The sequence below is a fragment of the Empidonax traillii genome, unplaced genomic scaffold (assembly GCF_003031625.1).
Source record: "Empidonax traillii isolate 1590-97213 ecotype Southwest subspecies unplaced genomic scaffold, ASM303162v1 scaffold786:size292376, whole genome shotgun sequence".
NCBI lineage: Eukaryota > Metazoa > Chordata > Aves > Passeriformes > Tyrannidae > Empidonax > Empidonax traillii.
Window position 1 is genome coordinate 230,097 of NW_020955979.1, and position 16,146 is coordinate 246,242.

Sequence of the window (16,146 nt, forward strand, 5' to 3'; positions counted from 1 at the left end):
ACAAATTGCTCCATTTCTCTAATATTACTCTTGCAGACACTCTGAATACTTGCAAAGCTGTAGTTTCCAGGATTTGACTTTCCAGTAATAGGCTGGATAGCAGCAATATGATTTCTCCTGCTCCCTCCCCCTTTCCTTTCTTTTGTCATTTTTCTTTTGTTTTGGCATTGAGCCTGAACATTAAGAAACATGTAAAAATTGGAGACTTTAAAAGGAATATCTTTGATGCAGAACAGTCAGATGTTTTCTGCAACATCATAGAACATGAACAGTGATGTCAAATATAGAGAAGGGATCCAGGCTCAGAAACTTGTTGTATCTTTGGTTTAATAATTTTAATTGGTCTACTGCAAAATGCTGCCTCACCACAGATTTTGCTTCATTGGTAGTTGATAGTATAATTACTGAATTTAAAATGCCTGAAGAGTGGCTTTTGATTCTAGCAAGTATTTTTGGTTTGGCCTAAAAAGGACACTAAGAAGAGTTTATAAAATAATAAATTAAAACCCTTTGCAGTTCTGTAGGTCTTTGACCTGTCAGACCCTTCACGAATATCCGTTCCGAGCTGGCCATCAGCCATGAACGCTGATCCCGGCCCGTTCCCAGCAGGAGCCCGAGCAGCGCCGCAGAGCCCTCCCTCATTCCAGCGCCCGGAGCTCCCACCGGTGCCCGAGCGCGGTGAGATCACGCGGGGCCCCCGAGCCCCAGCCCACCCCAGAGCCGCCCCTCGGAACACAAAACCAGCTTTCAGGGCAAAGCCGCAGGCTCCGGCTTTTCCCACGGTGGGAATCACGAGTCCCTGCGCGCCGCCCCTCGCAGAGCGGCGGGAGGAGGGGAGCGGGCCCGCGGCACTGCTGACGTGCTACGGGGACGGGGCTCGTTTCGGAGGGCACACGGGCTGGGAGAGCCTGGCAGGGCTGCGGCTCCATCAGCCACAGCCGCTCCTGCGGCAGCCTCCTCCCTGCCTCCCTCCCTGCCTCCCTCCCTCCGTCCGTCCCTCCTCCGCCTCCACCGGCACAGCGTCGGCTCTGCCCTTTCCACGCCCGGGGCTCGGAGAGGCGGAGGGAAGGGATGGTGGGGGTCTCTCTGATGGGGGGCGCTCTGCGGCTCTCCGGGGCGCTGTGCCTCGCCGCCTGCCTGCACCTGGCGCTCGGGAGGGACGCTGGAGCACAGTGGACCCTGGAAAAGGTGGGTCACGTTTGCGTTTCCCAGGCGCTTCTTGCCTCGCTTGGTGGAGGTGGGGAGCACCTTCCCGGCGGGCAGGGGTCAGCGGCTGGACGGGGGTACAGCCTCATGCCCTCCTGCCCTGGGCGCCAACGTGAATTCGGGTTGGAGGGTCGCCCTTGGCGCGGGAGCCAAGGGGCCGATGCCGCAGGTGAGGGTGGGTGACACGGGTTTGTTTCCTCGTACCCCGAGCTTGGTGGCTGCAGAGAGCAAGACGCCTTCAACACGTCTGACGTCTCGGCGAGACCGGGCAGCAAGAGCGATATGGTTTGTCGGGGGCAGCTGGTGACATTAAGGGAAACCCAAACAGGGCAAGACGGATCAAAATGTGAAATTATATTCTATATAACATTCTATTGTATTCCAGTTTTCATTGTGATTATGGTGAGTCAGAGGATAGTGTCTTAGTTTGAGAGTAGCTCCTCCAGAAGTGATGCACATGTATCTGGGAAAAACAAGTAGAAATGATGCTGAGAGGCACTACAAAATTGTTTTGAAAGGATATAATACTCTAATATGTTGCAGACCCATATTATATTGCTTCTAATTCAACGTGGTTTGTGAAGCAGTGAAAAAAGCACTCTCAAGGTTTAGTTAAACAGTAGTAAGCCTTAAACCACAGATTTCTCTGTGTAACAACTCAGTGGTCCATTATGAAACGCTAACATAGTTTCTTTGTGAAGAACTAAACCACATGAAACATAGGAGAGCATACAACCACAAATCACATTCAACTGAAAGTTTCAGGAATTTCCAAACAGAAAATACATTTCTAGGGCCCATCCCCAGGTGTTTGTAGAAGAGCTGAACTCAAAGTTCAGTCAGAAGCAACTGAACTCCACTAATCTAGTGCACCGTTCTCTTCACCAATAGATAAGGGTCCAGGACAAACTGGCAAAATGAAGCTTCCCTCATACTTTCTCACTGATTTCCCCTTAGTCATTCCCTTTCTCCTTGATTTTATTCACTCCCCAGTCTAGTAAGTGTTGGGTTGTTTGTTTATGAGATACTTTGTCATTCTCTTCTATTAATTATATCTTATTACATATACATGTATAGCTCATGTACAGACTACATATCTATAACGTAATACATCTATATTATGCATAATACATACGTATGTGTACACATATATGTAAGAATTTGTGAGGCTAATTCTTTTAGTCATACTAGTCAACGAACACGAACGTAGCCCCAGTGCTCCTTTTCTCAGCCCCCTTGAGTCCCACCAATTCACTTAGTTCATTCCACTCCCAGTAGTCACTCCACACCCCAGTGCTGTCAGCAGTACCATCTAACCGCAGAACCATTGCATCTGAACACCTCTGCCTGTGCACACACTAAGTAAGAACCACGTCCTCTTTTCTCATCAAACTGTTGTCCCTTGACAACTTTAGTTCTGTATCCCTGAAGGAATGTGTGAGCCAGAAGTTCAAAATCCTGCAGGTGAGCGTGGGCTACTTGTAGAACTTGAAGTCTTGCAGTTTTATGCAGCTTAGTACAACAGGTTTAGTGACAACTCTGTCATAAATAGATTGTTCTGCCTCCCTGTTGTGGCAAAATAGGGATTGACCAACACTGTAAAGAATGAGTCACCTACAGATCTTATTTTGCTTATTTCATAACCACTTCTGTAATTACTTTCACTTCCCAAATCTGAAGGTATCTCCCATATTAGAAATGGAATTTGATTCCTTTCTTCTGAAGTATTTTCATGCATTTGTACTTTAAAAATGTTTCTTTGCACAGTGATTCAGTGACCCCAATTACGAGGCATGCTCTACAGTTTGAAGCAAGATGATTCCCCATTCTAACTGAACCCTTCACTTGTTCAACTGCAGACACATTTTCTGAACTTCCTCAATTGAATTGTCCTCCTACACTCTTTTGAAGCACATAGCTTGAGCTTTTCTCTCTCCCCTTACACCCTGCTCCTCCTAAACAGAACAACTCCCTGACAACATTTTCTCTTGTCCGTGCCTCTCCTACACTGGTCTAAATTCCACTGTATTAAATTTCTAGTCTTTCAAAAGACAGTTTTACAACTTCCACAGTACAATTTCCAAACTTTTAAAACTACTTCTTTATATCAGGTGAAATGCAATTTTTCTTTAGCCCATGTCTAAATTTCTTAGTATTAAAAATATTAACTGCACATCCTAAAATGTGGTGTCCTTACCGTCTTAAAATTCAGCTTAAAACACTGTATTAAAATTGGCACAATAAGATTTGGTGACTTTGCATCATGTCTCTGCTTAATTTCACTAAACTTAAATGGAATTAGAGGAAAGGTCTACATGTAGATAAACAGCTAGGAAACAAGAGAAAGGTAGAATTAAATGTTTAAAGTAAAGTCTGGGAAACACTTGTGCTTTTACCTGCTTTGCTCAGTACACTTTCTTGCCAGGTTTTAGGTGTTATTTCAGACACACATGAAATGATGCATAGGAGTGAGTGGAAAAGGAGAGGGAATGATTATTTTTTGCTAACATATACAGTGATGGTGTTAGACTACAGATATCTATGAAAATGTCAGTTTGATGCAGCAACAGCCCAAAAGCAAGTCAGCTGTTAAACAGTTTGAAGAAAGAAAAAGAGTAAAATAGAAAATACCATTATCCTACAGTTTAAACTATGGTGTGCTCATGTTCCATTTTCTCTCCCCTTGCTCCTCTCAAAAAGGATGAGGTAGACAGGGTACACTGAAGGATAGCAAGTGTGATCAGTCATTTAAGGCAGTTCAAAGAACAAATAAACAGAGCAGGATTTTTTATTAGGAGAAAGACAGGAGTAGATACGATATAAATAAGGAAGGGATATTATAGGAGCATCCAATGACAGTGCCTGAAATAGGAATCTATAAAAACAGGAGTGGTTCAGGAAGTTCCTGAGGAGACAACTGCGACAGGTTGGATAGGTGCAAACCAGGGGCATTTGAGATACCCCTGGGGATCCCAGCTGGCATTCAGCTACCGCTCCAGAACAGCACAGGGTGTTGACATGCAAGACACGCATTTGGCAGCCCCACGAGGATGGCTCCATCACTCCAGGTCACCTGAAATAGCCCTAAAGTTCCGTGCTTGGGCAACAGAAAGGCAGTCCCATGGGAGGTAGCTAACGTGCTAGTGGTTGCCACAGGAGACAGGCTGTCAGTTCTGAGGTTAACTCATGTGTCACCAAGCTGACGTACAGCCCCAAATGTGCCACGCTGTGCTGTGTAGTCACACGCATATGGCCGCTGTGGGCAGAGGCCACAGTGACACAGCTTCACTCTCTCTGGGAATGAGCTGCCTCATGCATTTCTTTGCAGTACTGCACCACGTAACACAGACACGGCATAAAGCTAAACATGATTACCACTAGAAACAAAGCTTCTTGTGTTTGTCTCAGTAGAAACTTCAGTCGAAGGTGGCATGGTTGCAGACACGACTGTATGTATGTAGAATTAAGCTATTAGGAAACAGAGAACCCATTCATGGGTTGAAGTTTTACAGCTAGCCGGTATGTAGAACTTTCTCACATATTTTTAATACTAGATATTTTGCCTGGAAATAAAAGATTAGGCAAATTATTTCGGAGTGATAACTTTTTAAAATTACTTTTTGTTGTAAGTAAACCAAACTAGCACAATATATCATATTTACTGTAATTCTGAAGAAAACTATGATTAAAAAATAGTTATAGCAGCCTTCCTTTTCTCTGCCTTCTACAGTATTCTCACCAACCAAGAATTTTAGGTTCTGATGCTATTCAAAAAGTTGTGGCAAACACAGATATTTCTGAAATGTGGCAGAACGATTTGCGCCCTATCCTGATAGAAAGATACCCAGGATCACCAGGAAATTATTTCGTACGACAGGTAAGACAACGCTTACTGAAAACCTTTAAGAACATCTATTATTTCTATTCTGGCAACGCCTTTGGTGGCCACTAAAGGGACAGTCACATTCCTTTCATTCAGTAGGATGAACTCTATCATTGTTCAAGTCTAGACTGCATAGAGCCTACATGACACAGCTTGCACTTTAGCTGACATTATTTCCCAGGGCTGCATAGCATGATGAAATTTTTTTTTTTTTTTTTAATTAAAAAGTTTGCCTCAGGTTTGGTATCCAAAGTACAACACAACCATTGTCCTTTCCCTCACATGAGCAAGTTTTTGGTCAGTGGTTCAAATCCCCTGAGACCATGCATAAGGATAAAATACATGACACACACAAACCCCGCCCCCCCTTTTTCCAGAGGGGTCCTGTGCTGTTAAATCCTCTGAAGTGTTCCTTCAGATGGATGTATCAACAAAAAAAAAAGGGATTAGAGGGGCCCAAACGGGCAGGCAGATGAAATTGTTGGCACAACAAAGTGCAGGACTGGTCCACATACCATGCTCACTCCACTGGTCCAAGCGCAGCAGTGTGTGCTAATTCTGGGCTAACATGCCCAGCCTGCAGCTGGCCCCAAGCCAGTAAAGGCTCCAGCACACTGTCTTTGAGCCACAAGGAGTTGCCACATGATTGGATTGCTGCCCAGTCAGCACCTCTGCTCTGCGCTCACAGCATGGGCGTCTTCAGGACAGTGTGCCATGCTGGCTCTGGATTGCATTAGCCAAGCGGGAGACAAACAGTGGTACAGCTGAGTTTACTAGAAGACATTCGCAACATCTCACCAGCCTTCATCTACCCTTTAGGCAGTGACTCAACAGCTCTAAGACAGCTCTAACTACCATAAATTTATTCGCCACTCTGCAATTGGTAGGCTGCAGAAATGCAGCCTTTTTATGTTTTGTGTGTGCGTGCATATCTCTATAGATTTAGTTTTGTGGTTTCTTCAGTGATACTCTGGAAGGCAGCCAAATGAAAAGGGGAAAAGGAAGAAAAACAAAAAAATAGCTGAGCCTACGCTAGAAAACCACAAATCACGTTCGAAATAGGATGATCCTGTTAGAAGGTAACAGCGTGTATTAAATTAGACCCCCCAGCAAAGGGAAAAAAGAAGAGTCCCCCATTGTCAAAGCATAGTGGAGTTTGAAATGGATGACACTTCTTTGTTGAGACACAGAAAAAGCATCAGACTCCTTTAGGGGAAAAGGCTAGTGCCAACCATGGTTAGTGCACACTGGAAACTCCATCCAGGCTTATATATTTCCCTTAATCCATAACAGACATCCTTTGCTCTGCCTACTGATAGCTGATAGACTATACAATGCCATAAAAGCTTTCAGTGGGTGACCACAAACAAAATGGAAGTTTGTTCTAGCACTAAAATACATGGCAATATTCCCACTGACTTCACTAAGAGCAGAACAAGTCTTCAAAGTCTGTCTTCCCCTTAGAGGCTTTTCCTAATGTTTACTTAAAGAGAGAGGAATCTGCCTTGAAGAAGCACTCTAGGGACCCATAAAAATAAGTTGCTCAACAGAGAAACAGAGATGTCCCTCCAATAAGAGTTAGCCAGAACTCTGGATGAAGTATAACTGAGGCTGTTAGAGGTATTCTCTTTAGTAGGAAGATAAATAAATTATCTCTTTTACAGATTCACTGTCTTAATTTTTATCTTTACATGAGCTACACTTAGAGGATTTGATTTTTAAAATGTTGTTCTGAAATGTTTATTCTTTATTTAATTTAAAGGAATCAAGCCATCTCTTATAGCCCTTTAAACAACTTAGGTCACTTGAAAGTCAGATTTCTCACAGAAGCTAAAAAAACCCAACCACCTCACATCAAGCAACCAAACCAAAGAGGATTTTTTTTTATTATACTGCTGTGGCATCTCTGTATGGTAATTGTCAAAATACCCACACCAAGGTCTCTGCAGCCAATTCTGAGTTTTAAGGGCACAAGTGAGTTCAGATTTGAAGAAGTAAACATTAAATCTGCTCTAGTTACACATGAAAAAAATACTGGCCTGGAAACTTCAGAGATCAAGATCTTAATGTGTCATATTAACGGGCCATAATTCAAAACACCTTCAGGCTCCAAAGACAGGAGTCAAAAGGGAAAAATAAAAAAAGCAAATGAGCCAATCAAAGGCTTAGGTTGCAAAGCTGTCACTTATTTTATATAGTGACATTACATTTTTTGTTGTAAAATTTAGCCTTTAAAAATATCACGAACTCACAGAAACAAGCTAAAGTGTCACTATTAATTAGGTAATGACAATTTGTCTGCAACATCTTTCTGAAGCAAGCAATATCGACCTGATTATTTTTTATAATTGCAGCATATCAAGCACCGTCTTCAAACATTGAAGGCTGGCTGGGAAATTGAAGAAGATACATTTCAGAGATACACACCATATGGGTACCAAACCTTTTCAAATATTATCAGCACTCTTGACCCCTCTGCAAAACGCCATCTAGTACTTGCTTGCCACTACGACTCAAAATTCTTTGGACAACAATGGCAGGAGAGAGTGTTTGTAGGAGCAACTGATTCAGCCGTGCCTTGTGCTATGATACTGGAGCTAGCACGTGCCCTGGATAACAAGCTTCAGTTAATCAAGGTAGTGTGCTCATTTCTTTCGCATTTGCTTTTGCAACAGCAATAGGACTTAGGGCACTTGCACGTTCTTTCCATAGCCTGCATGCCTGGCTCTCCAATTGTTGTGCTTGTGATAAAACTCCCACTGACTTCCAGAAGAACAGAGATCTGTATATATAACAAACACATACTATATAAAAATTACAAATTTTACATCAATTATACATGTTTCATAGACTTGCTACTTTCTAGCTAAAATGCACAGAACCCCCCTCAGAAGTTCCTATTGTATCCAGTAACATCTAGGGCCGCTGACAAAGTTTTGTTGCATTCTAAATCTTTAATTTTTAAAATTTCTTAGTTGTATTCTGCTTTGCGACACAGACGAACTAATTGCTGTGCAGGAGAGTTACACTCAGGTCCCTCTATCCCATCAGGATTGCAAGCTTATCTTCTTGTATTAACAATTTGAATAGTTTATTTATGAAACAAGTAGAATGTTATCAGTCTGTTGCTACCTATGCTATGAAAATCTGCTTCAAAGTGCTGCAATTGCTAGACATAAAAATCTGTTGAGCCTACAAACTCTAAAAGCTCATAGGATTACAAATCTGGAGGATTACAGATTCATGGGTGCCATCTACTGGTTCAGTATTCACTATTTACAGAAAAATAATTTTCATACGCCTACAGAGCTTTCACAGGAAAAGGTGTCTCTCAAATGTGAGGGACACTTTACAAAGTCTCAGGAATACACTCAGCTCAGGTACTACAATTACTTGTCAACAATAGTTTCCAGAAACTGATTTGATGCCTTCTGACATGCAAATATGTAAGAATGAGAAGATTAGGAATATGCCAGTATTTTTAATCACAAAACAAAACACTCCTGTAATACATTTGCTTTCATTTGGAAGCTTCATTTAGAATAAATTTGCCTGATGCTTATTTATAGAACAGCTTGCACACTGACTTTAAAGACTGGCATCTTTCACTAGTAATACACCATGTTAAAATGAAAATTGTTTTATGTATTTCATGTAAGATGACAGCATTTGACAAAAGGGCAATTAATTACTTTGCACAGCCTACCATTTGTACAGTCTGTGAACAATATACTTTGGGATCCATCTGTTTAATACATTAGCTATGACCTTTTTGCTCTACTTATGGTAGCACAACAGACTTTGTTATGTTTTCATCCACATCTATTGACACTTCGATTTGAAACTGTGATTTTTACCTTGAAGTTTCTCCAGTTATATATATAGTAAATTTAAAATTAATAGGCAAAGATATCTCTCTATGTTACTAAAATGTGTTAAACAGCAATAATACAAATACTTTCTAAAACTCAAATGGCCTGGATAGTTTCCTCCAGAACGTAACACAAAATGACTGCTGTCAAAAGACCTCTGTCCTGTGCAAAGGACAAAGGGCAGCAAACCACTGCCATTAATCAATATATCACAGTGAGCATAATCAATACCATCTTGCCTGTGTGAGTAACATTTTAGAGAAGTTTTCCACTACTGTTTATATTGGATCAGCTCCAGCTAGTCGGGAGCTGTAGCCCATACAGGACATGACTGCTGCCAGTGACTCCACCTTTTTAACCACATCATGCAATTTCACTTGAAGTATTGTTAATTCAGAGGGGTTAAAATATTTATAGCAACTGCCAAGACTACAGTTTCCAAAACTGTTCATTTAGTGGAACCTGACTGGGTTTAGCCATGTTGTAGGTTAGTGGGAAATGCTTACAGTTCAAACAAGGTTTCATATAAAAGACAGAGAGAGAAGGGGACATGGGAAAGAAATTTCACAGAGATGTCTCTTTTGTGACCTTAAATACATTTATCATAAATATCCTCAGTTTTTAGTGCTGTTGAAGGGAAAGGCATATCTACTCCACACTCTCTGCTTTGGTTCTGGGGTAAAGTTGCCTCAGTGATTACAAGTTCCCCTGAAAAAAAAGAAATGGTCATTCTTTTCATGAATGAAAACTGGATCTTTGTCCCTCAAACTACCAACTCCACAAATATGTAATTCCCCTCCCCTGATGCACAGCTGTAGCAATTATACTAATCCTTGTGGCACAGTCAAGTTATAACCTTAGCACTCCATCCTGACATCCTGTTGTTATTGACACATCTCCTCGCTATTTGAGATAAAGTTTCTGTGACCTGGTTTTGCAGAAAACACTCGGCTCATGTCTGCTATAGTCAGAAATGAAACTTTTGACTAGAACCAAAATGATATGAGACTAGAGAATGTCTCACCATGCTACATAAATTGCTACCATCATTGCACCATAATGTGTTTTACAGCCAAAGGAAGGTGTCCATCAGGGACCTTGAAAATACACCCTTATTGATGTTCCTTATGTGGCTACAATATATGTCCTTTATTTAATGTTCTGGCCAGTTATTTTACTTTTCAATTCCTTCAACAGACCAGCTCAACTTCAAGACCAGACCTTTCACTTCAGCTCATTTTTTTTGATGGCGAAGAAGCCTTTGTCCGCTGGTCCCCTTCTGATTCTCTCTATGGATCTAAACACTTAGCTCAAAAAATGGTATCTACTCCACATCCACCTGGTTCAACCACAAATCAGCTGCAGGGCATAGTAAGTGGATTTCATCTCCTTAATGAATAATAGTAAATTGCATTTTTAAAAATATTTAATTTGTAGGTAATTGGCCTAATTCCCAAGAAGCTATGAACCCACCAAAGTTAAAGGAAGAAGCAGGCTTACGAGATACGATAAAATAGAGGGTTGGCAAGAGCTTTTCAGATGAATCTGCTTAGACCTGCCCAAGTATGAGGAGCAGTCGTAGAAAAATCAAAATACACAAATTTATGTAAACTAGGATATCCACCTTCTTCAGGAAAGATCATTCAAAGTGATAAGGAAAGAGCACAGGCATAGTATTGGCCTATGAACAAATCTCCCCTGGCTCAGTACTAAGTTACAGCAATCTCTGATTCCCTTTGATTCCTACTGACATTCTGGTTGTCTGCTCCCTTCTACATTCCCTACTCACTGCTGAGGCACTTCTGTCACTGCTTCTTATGACTCATAAAATGGCTTTCCCTTGACAGACTTTGTTGTTCTCAGGGGAAGAAGCAATTTCCTCTTCTTTCTCCCCACCTACCATAGTTTTCTTTTAAAGGGATATAACACACAAACTGCAAAAAAAAGTAAGGCAGCCTGCTTCAGCTGGAGGAACAGAGAAATAGCCTACTTTTTTCCCTCCTTAGAAAGACAGCAAAATGTGTCAGTTTGGAATAATGTTCTGCTAGTAAATTCTTCTCATGCACCATGGTAGAAAAGCCAGATGTTTGGCCAGAGCTAGCAAAGACCTGGTCATGACCTATACAGGATACCAAGAAGTTTCATTGCTGTTAGTAGTGTTGCGGGAAAGAGTTCTGTATTAAAGATTCTTTCTTCTGTAGGACCTGCTTGTACTACTGGATTTAATTGGTGCACCAAACCCAGTCTTTCCCAATTATTTTCCAAACACTACTCGATGGTTTCAGAGGCTTCAAGCAATTGGTAAGCAGAGGGACGTGGGCTTTGGATGAATTTCAAAATGCAGTGTGTAGTTTCTAAGTGTACTAAGTCCCGGAAATCAGATTTTTAGGTCAATTTTCTGGTTTACATTAATAATATTTACTAATGTAATCAATAAATTTGGTTTATCTTAAACCTAAATGAAGATTTTGATACTTAATTAATAAAACATCTGAGGAAGGCTCCCACACACTTGGAAGCCACAAAACAGAGTCCATTACTGATTATCACTCTGTGACTTTTGGGAACTGCATCCCTTCTGTGTTTCAGAACTCACCTCTGTAAAATGACGGTAATAGCACCAATCTTGAGGTCTTCTAAATACTAAACAAATGCAAAATACAGCCACCAACTCCTTTTTCTTCTTTGATGGACAAAGCTTCCTTGTGAGAAGAAAAATAATTCAAATGTGCTAACGTGCCTCACTGTCCTTGTGCATTACAGAGCAAAAGCTACACAACATGAATCTGCTGAAGAATCACCCTGTTAAAGGACAGTATTTCCAGAGTACTTTACATCGAGGCTTGGTTGAAGATGACCACATTCCATTTTTATTAAGAGGTACCAGAAGTTCTTGTATTTTAAAGTATATGTTCAGGAAGAAGCGCATCATTTACTGAATGAGCAAGTGCATATGATCCTGTTTTTCAAGCTTATTTGCCCCAGCTTGAGGCTTCTGAATCCAACTTCACAGCTTTGAAAAACATACACCAAAAAAAGCAGCAATAAAACATACCTATCATCACTTCGCAGGGACACAGCTTCAATGGTATGGAGATAATGGAAATTTCTGTCAGCAGCAGTGTCCTACAAAGATAAGTGACCCTGATCTAGCGGGATATCTTTACGTACCACACTAGTCAGCTAGTTACTATTTCCAGGAGCAGTGAAACACTTAAGGGTTATGTCTCCAAAGACTACAAAGATTCTAAACATCTGTTGTCAAAGTTACAGTAATGCCACTACTTGTTTAAAGACAATGTTTAAAGTTAAAGACTTAAGACTCCTGCCAAACCTCACATATTCAAATTAGGTATCTGCGTTCCCTAAAAAGAATGGAGATTTCATAGTTGTCACCTTGAGAACGGGAAAAGTGCAGACAGTAGAACACAGAAATACCAAAGGACACACTATGCCTGAAATTCCTTCTGGAATTCGGCAGATACCTGAAACTGTCATCCCCAATCTAAGCATTTTCTTCTGGCAGACACCTAGGTGATAGTTCTGTGTTCATTCTTTTCCTTTGGGATTGACCAAAGAAAGGGAAAGCAGCTGTAGTACTGCTTCTCACTTGTCAAGCTGCAGGTCAATAATTAAAGCACTTGTCTAAGTTTAGGATGTGGACTTGATGTGCTTCTTAGTTTAAGCACTCAGCAAAACATCCTCAAAACTAAGGTGGGGCAAATAAGGGTAGTAGATTAGTGGCACTCCTCTGATTGAAGCTTTCTACTGCACAGTAAGGACTGCAAGAGTCACATTTCTACAGAAGGGTTGACCAGAAAGGAATGCAACACAAGTTCAATGAAGAGAGTGTCTCCCTAGGAAAAGAGGGAGGTATCTTCATAATCCAGTCCCTAATTTTACCATAGCTGTAAACTACTGAGTAACATAAAATAAGCACACAGCTCTGGAAGCAGGCACAAGGGCAGCTACACCTCTCCACTTCTAAGTGAGTGCTCTCTTCACTGAGTTGTGCTTAATGTCTCCTGCTCAATGGCTCTCCAACTCCGCAAATCTTTCATTTTTCACATCAAGACAGGGCCCAGGTCCAACAAATCCAACACAGCCATCATTTGTGTGTCCAGGGATATAAAAATCCTACATGGGAGAAGCTGATAGGGGAAAACAATGACTACACCTTATCTTTTCTAATAACACAACACCTAGTGAGGAAAATGGATTCCTTAAAGATACACAGCTGAAAAATGAGAGAGGAAAAGCAGTAAAATAGGAAAAAGGCTGGAGAAAAAACAATGTTCCCCCACCAAAAATGATCAGGAAACAGAAGTCTGATTTAATTCCTCTTTTGTCTATAAGCTCCAGTATGTATACTTGATGCATATATATATATATTTATATATCTAATGTATACAGTGATATAATCTTTTCAAGTGGAAGTTCCTTATCTGAAGATAAGAGTGGTTCTATTTTACAGAGCAGAAGTAAGAGACCCTTTTATGGAGAACTAAAAAATGCTTCAAAATGCTCAATCTTAACATTGTCATGGTAATCAGTTTTCAATTTGAGGGGCTGCAGTCGTTTCTCTGCCCTTCTGTGTCTCCTAAATATCCTACAATGAAAAGAATCTCAAACAAAAACCCCAACAAGTAACTACAGGTGCCTTAAAAATAAAAGGAGGCAAGAGTACTCAAAGGAAAGGAAGGTGACAGTTTAAGGGAACACAGAGTTTAATTATAGGATGCAGTCACAAGCTTCAGAAGGTAAAAAGGAAGCTGCAGTGACACTCCCTATAAAGCAAGTTTATTAAGTAGTTACCTGACTCTATTGCTAAATGGCAATGTAACAGTTGGCTTAACAGAATTTCTCTCCTATTTCTTCTCCAAATTTCACTTTTCTTTTTATAGGGGTTCCAGTCCTACATCTGATTCCGTCCCCTTTTCCTGCAGTATGGCATACCATGGAGGACACAGAAGAAAACCTTGACAAAACCACTATTGACAATCTCAACAAAATCCTGCAAGTGTTTGTACTGGAATATCTCAACCTGTGATAGACAAAACGTCAACAAATTGTACTCCATTTTAAATACTGTTTGCCCACCTTCACATTTGCTATTTAATTGAACTGGAGAGCAGTAAAGCGAAGAAAAATAAGATAGCTCTTGCTAGACCGACTATTGATTCAGCTGTTCCTGGCCCAGTGTTCCATGTAGCCAAACAAGAGAGTATTAAATAAGAACTAGTTCAGCCTGGAAAGCATTTGATCTTTCCATGTCCTACCTCTGAATAAAAAAACTCTAGAGTTTTTCCAGATTGTTATCACTGGTTTTTGTCACATGATCTCAGGAAGGAATGCCTGCCAACTTAAGTGTCGGATACAGTTTTTACAAGGTGTGACCAACTTTTGCAGTGTTCAGCAATGGAAATGTATGCCACGTTATCAAAAGAAACACTAAAAGATCACACTAAAACAGACCTAAACCACCTCATCCTGAAATGGGATGTGATTTTTAATCCTCTCTGCTCCCTCTCCTCCTTCCCCTACGAAGGGGGCTGCAAGGGCTCTGCAGACAGCAGGCCACCAGGAAACAGTAATACCCAAATTGTTTGTTGGATACTTTTTGACAGAGAATGGTGGTGAGGAGTGACGGTAACAGGAAGGTGTGGTGGGGTTCCATTGTGCTTTGACTGCAACACAGGAAATATAAAGAGATCAGGTGGTGTGTGGGAGCAATGCCCCAGCACACACCATTCAATCACATGAGAATCATTCACAATTTGACCCCAAAAAACCCCCAAACTCCACCCACCTGCTGTTTTAATACAAACCACAACAGAAATAATCATATTCGGCAAATGATCACGTTAGAAACGATCATTTTATCTAAATACCACTTTAAAGGCAAAGTGCTATCAAAAATAAAATGACCTAAAAGCAAAACGGCTGTTTAGGCAACAAGAAGATACTCACCAATTTAGCAAGCCTGTATTTTTACACTCCTTACTGAAATTATTCAATAAGTTTAGTGCAACACTGGCAAAAAGAAAGCCTGGAATGAAATCAGTGAAAGCCAGAACAACAGTATTCAAAAGCTACTCACAGAATTATGGTTTCCACTGGTGAGAAAAAGATTAGAACATTTGAAGAAAAAAATAAAATTATCAAGCTGGTGGAAGATGAACTGAGAGAAAACAAGTCAGTATTTTACTCCTCTGAACTTCTTCCCTTATAAAGTTCTATCCTGAGCAAAGAGACTTAAAAAGGAGATAAGCCATGGGGACTTATGTCAGGATGTCAGATTTGCCCTGTATTTTACCATTTTCCTAAAGCAAACATTTCTGAGCCTAAGACAATATTTACATCCATATTTTAAAGTTGTAACAGAAATACACATTTACAGCAATGAAAATTTGTAAAATTTTAGTATTACAGGATAGCCTGAAAATAAAATTCCATCTGATTTTGGTTGCTAAAGATGAAACAAATGCATTTTATGTTTTCCCATCACTTTAACATTTGTGAGAAATGTTTGTTTTGCATGCAACTTCTGAAACAGAATACAATGAAAATTCTAAAAAGCTGGACAGCTGTGTTTATTTTCAGGTATTACTGTACATCTGTGTGAATATATCAAAGCTATTTGAAATCTTTGCAATCGTAGTCTCCTCTATTGCAGCCCAATAGAAAATAATTAAAAAACAAAATGAAATCTTCTAAAGTTTGAATACTCTGCATGGTATAAGGCACCCTCTGCACCCTCCTACATGGCGAAAAAAAGGTAACAGGATGGCTATACACAGCAATGTTAAACATGAGTTTGTGCAGTTGATTTATTCTGGTGAACTTCTGTGGTACTTTATACTTCACAGGGCCTCTGAAAAATGCAGTATACATTTGCAGTGTGCACTGTTCCTCTGCTTCTTCAAGAATTTGAAAGTCACCTTAAAATAGGTTTAATTATGAAATGCTGGATCAGAGGGTTGTTATAACTGGAAAAGGCTTTTTTTTTTTTTTAAATCTCTATTAAGACTTAGTCGAAACCATAACTAAACCATGTAGTACACCAAATTTACTCAGTTCAAAGAAAAGAGATACAGTTTGGTGAAATATGATTCAATGTTTCTCAAAATGCGAAGAAAACGTGAAAAGGCTTCCTTTTTCCCCCACCTCTCACCTTGGGTTTTG

At 40.5% G+C, this 16,146-nt stretch overlaps 1 protein-coding gene across 1 annotated transcript; it reads left to right on the forward strand.

The window, feature by feature from the left end:
- The first annotated feature begins 869 nt into the window (after window positions 1-869).
- QPCT (glutaminyl-peptide cyclotransferase) lies at window positions 870-15,539 on the forward strand. Its single transcript, XM_027901471.1, has 7 exons — window positions 870-1,188; window positions 4,937-5,083; window positions 7,444-7,725; window positions 10,159-10,332; window positions 11,163-11,262; window positions 11,725-11,841; window positions 13,866-15,539. Exons 1-7 carry the CDS (start codon window positions 1,072-1,074, stop codon window positions 14,009-14,011), a joined length of 1,083 nt encoding a protein of 360 aa, XP_027757272.1. The 5' UTR covers window positions 870-1,071; the 3' UTR covers window positions 14,012-15,539.
- The last annotated feature ends 607 nt before the right edge of the window (window positions 15,540-16,146 follow it).

What these genes read in the sequence shown, in the direction of transcription:
- QPCT (XM_027901471.1), top strand. Translation starts at nt 1,072, where the DNA reads ATGGTGGGGGTCTCTCTGATGGGGGGCGCTCTGCGGCTCTCCGGGGCG. An exon ending in CACAGTGGACCCTGGAAAAG is followed by an intron (nt 1,189 to 4,936) that starts GTGGGTCACGTT and finishes TGCCTTCTACAG; the next exon opens with TATTCTCACCAACCAAGAAT. An exon ending in CAAATCAGCTGCAGGGCATA is followed by an intron (nt 10,333 to 11,162) that starts GTAAGTGGATTT and finishes TTTCTTCTGTAG; the next exon opens with GACCTGCTTGTACTACTGGA.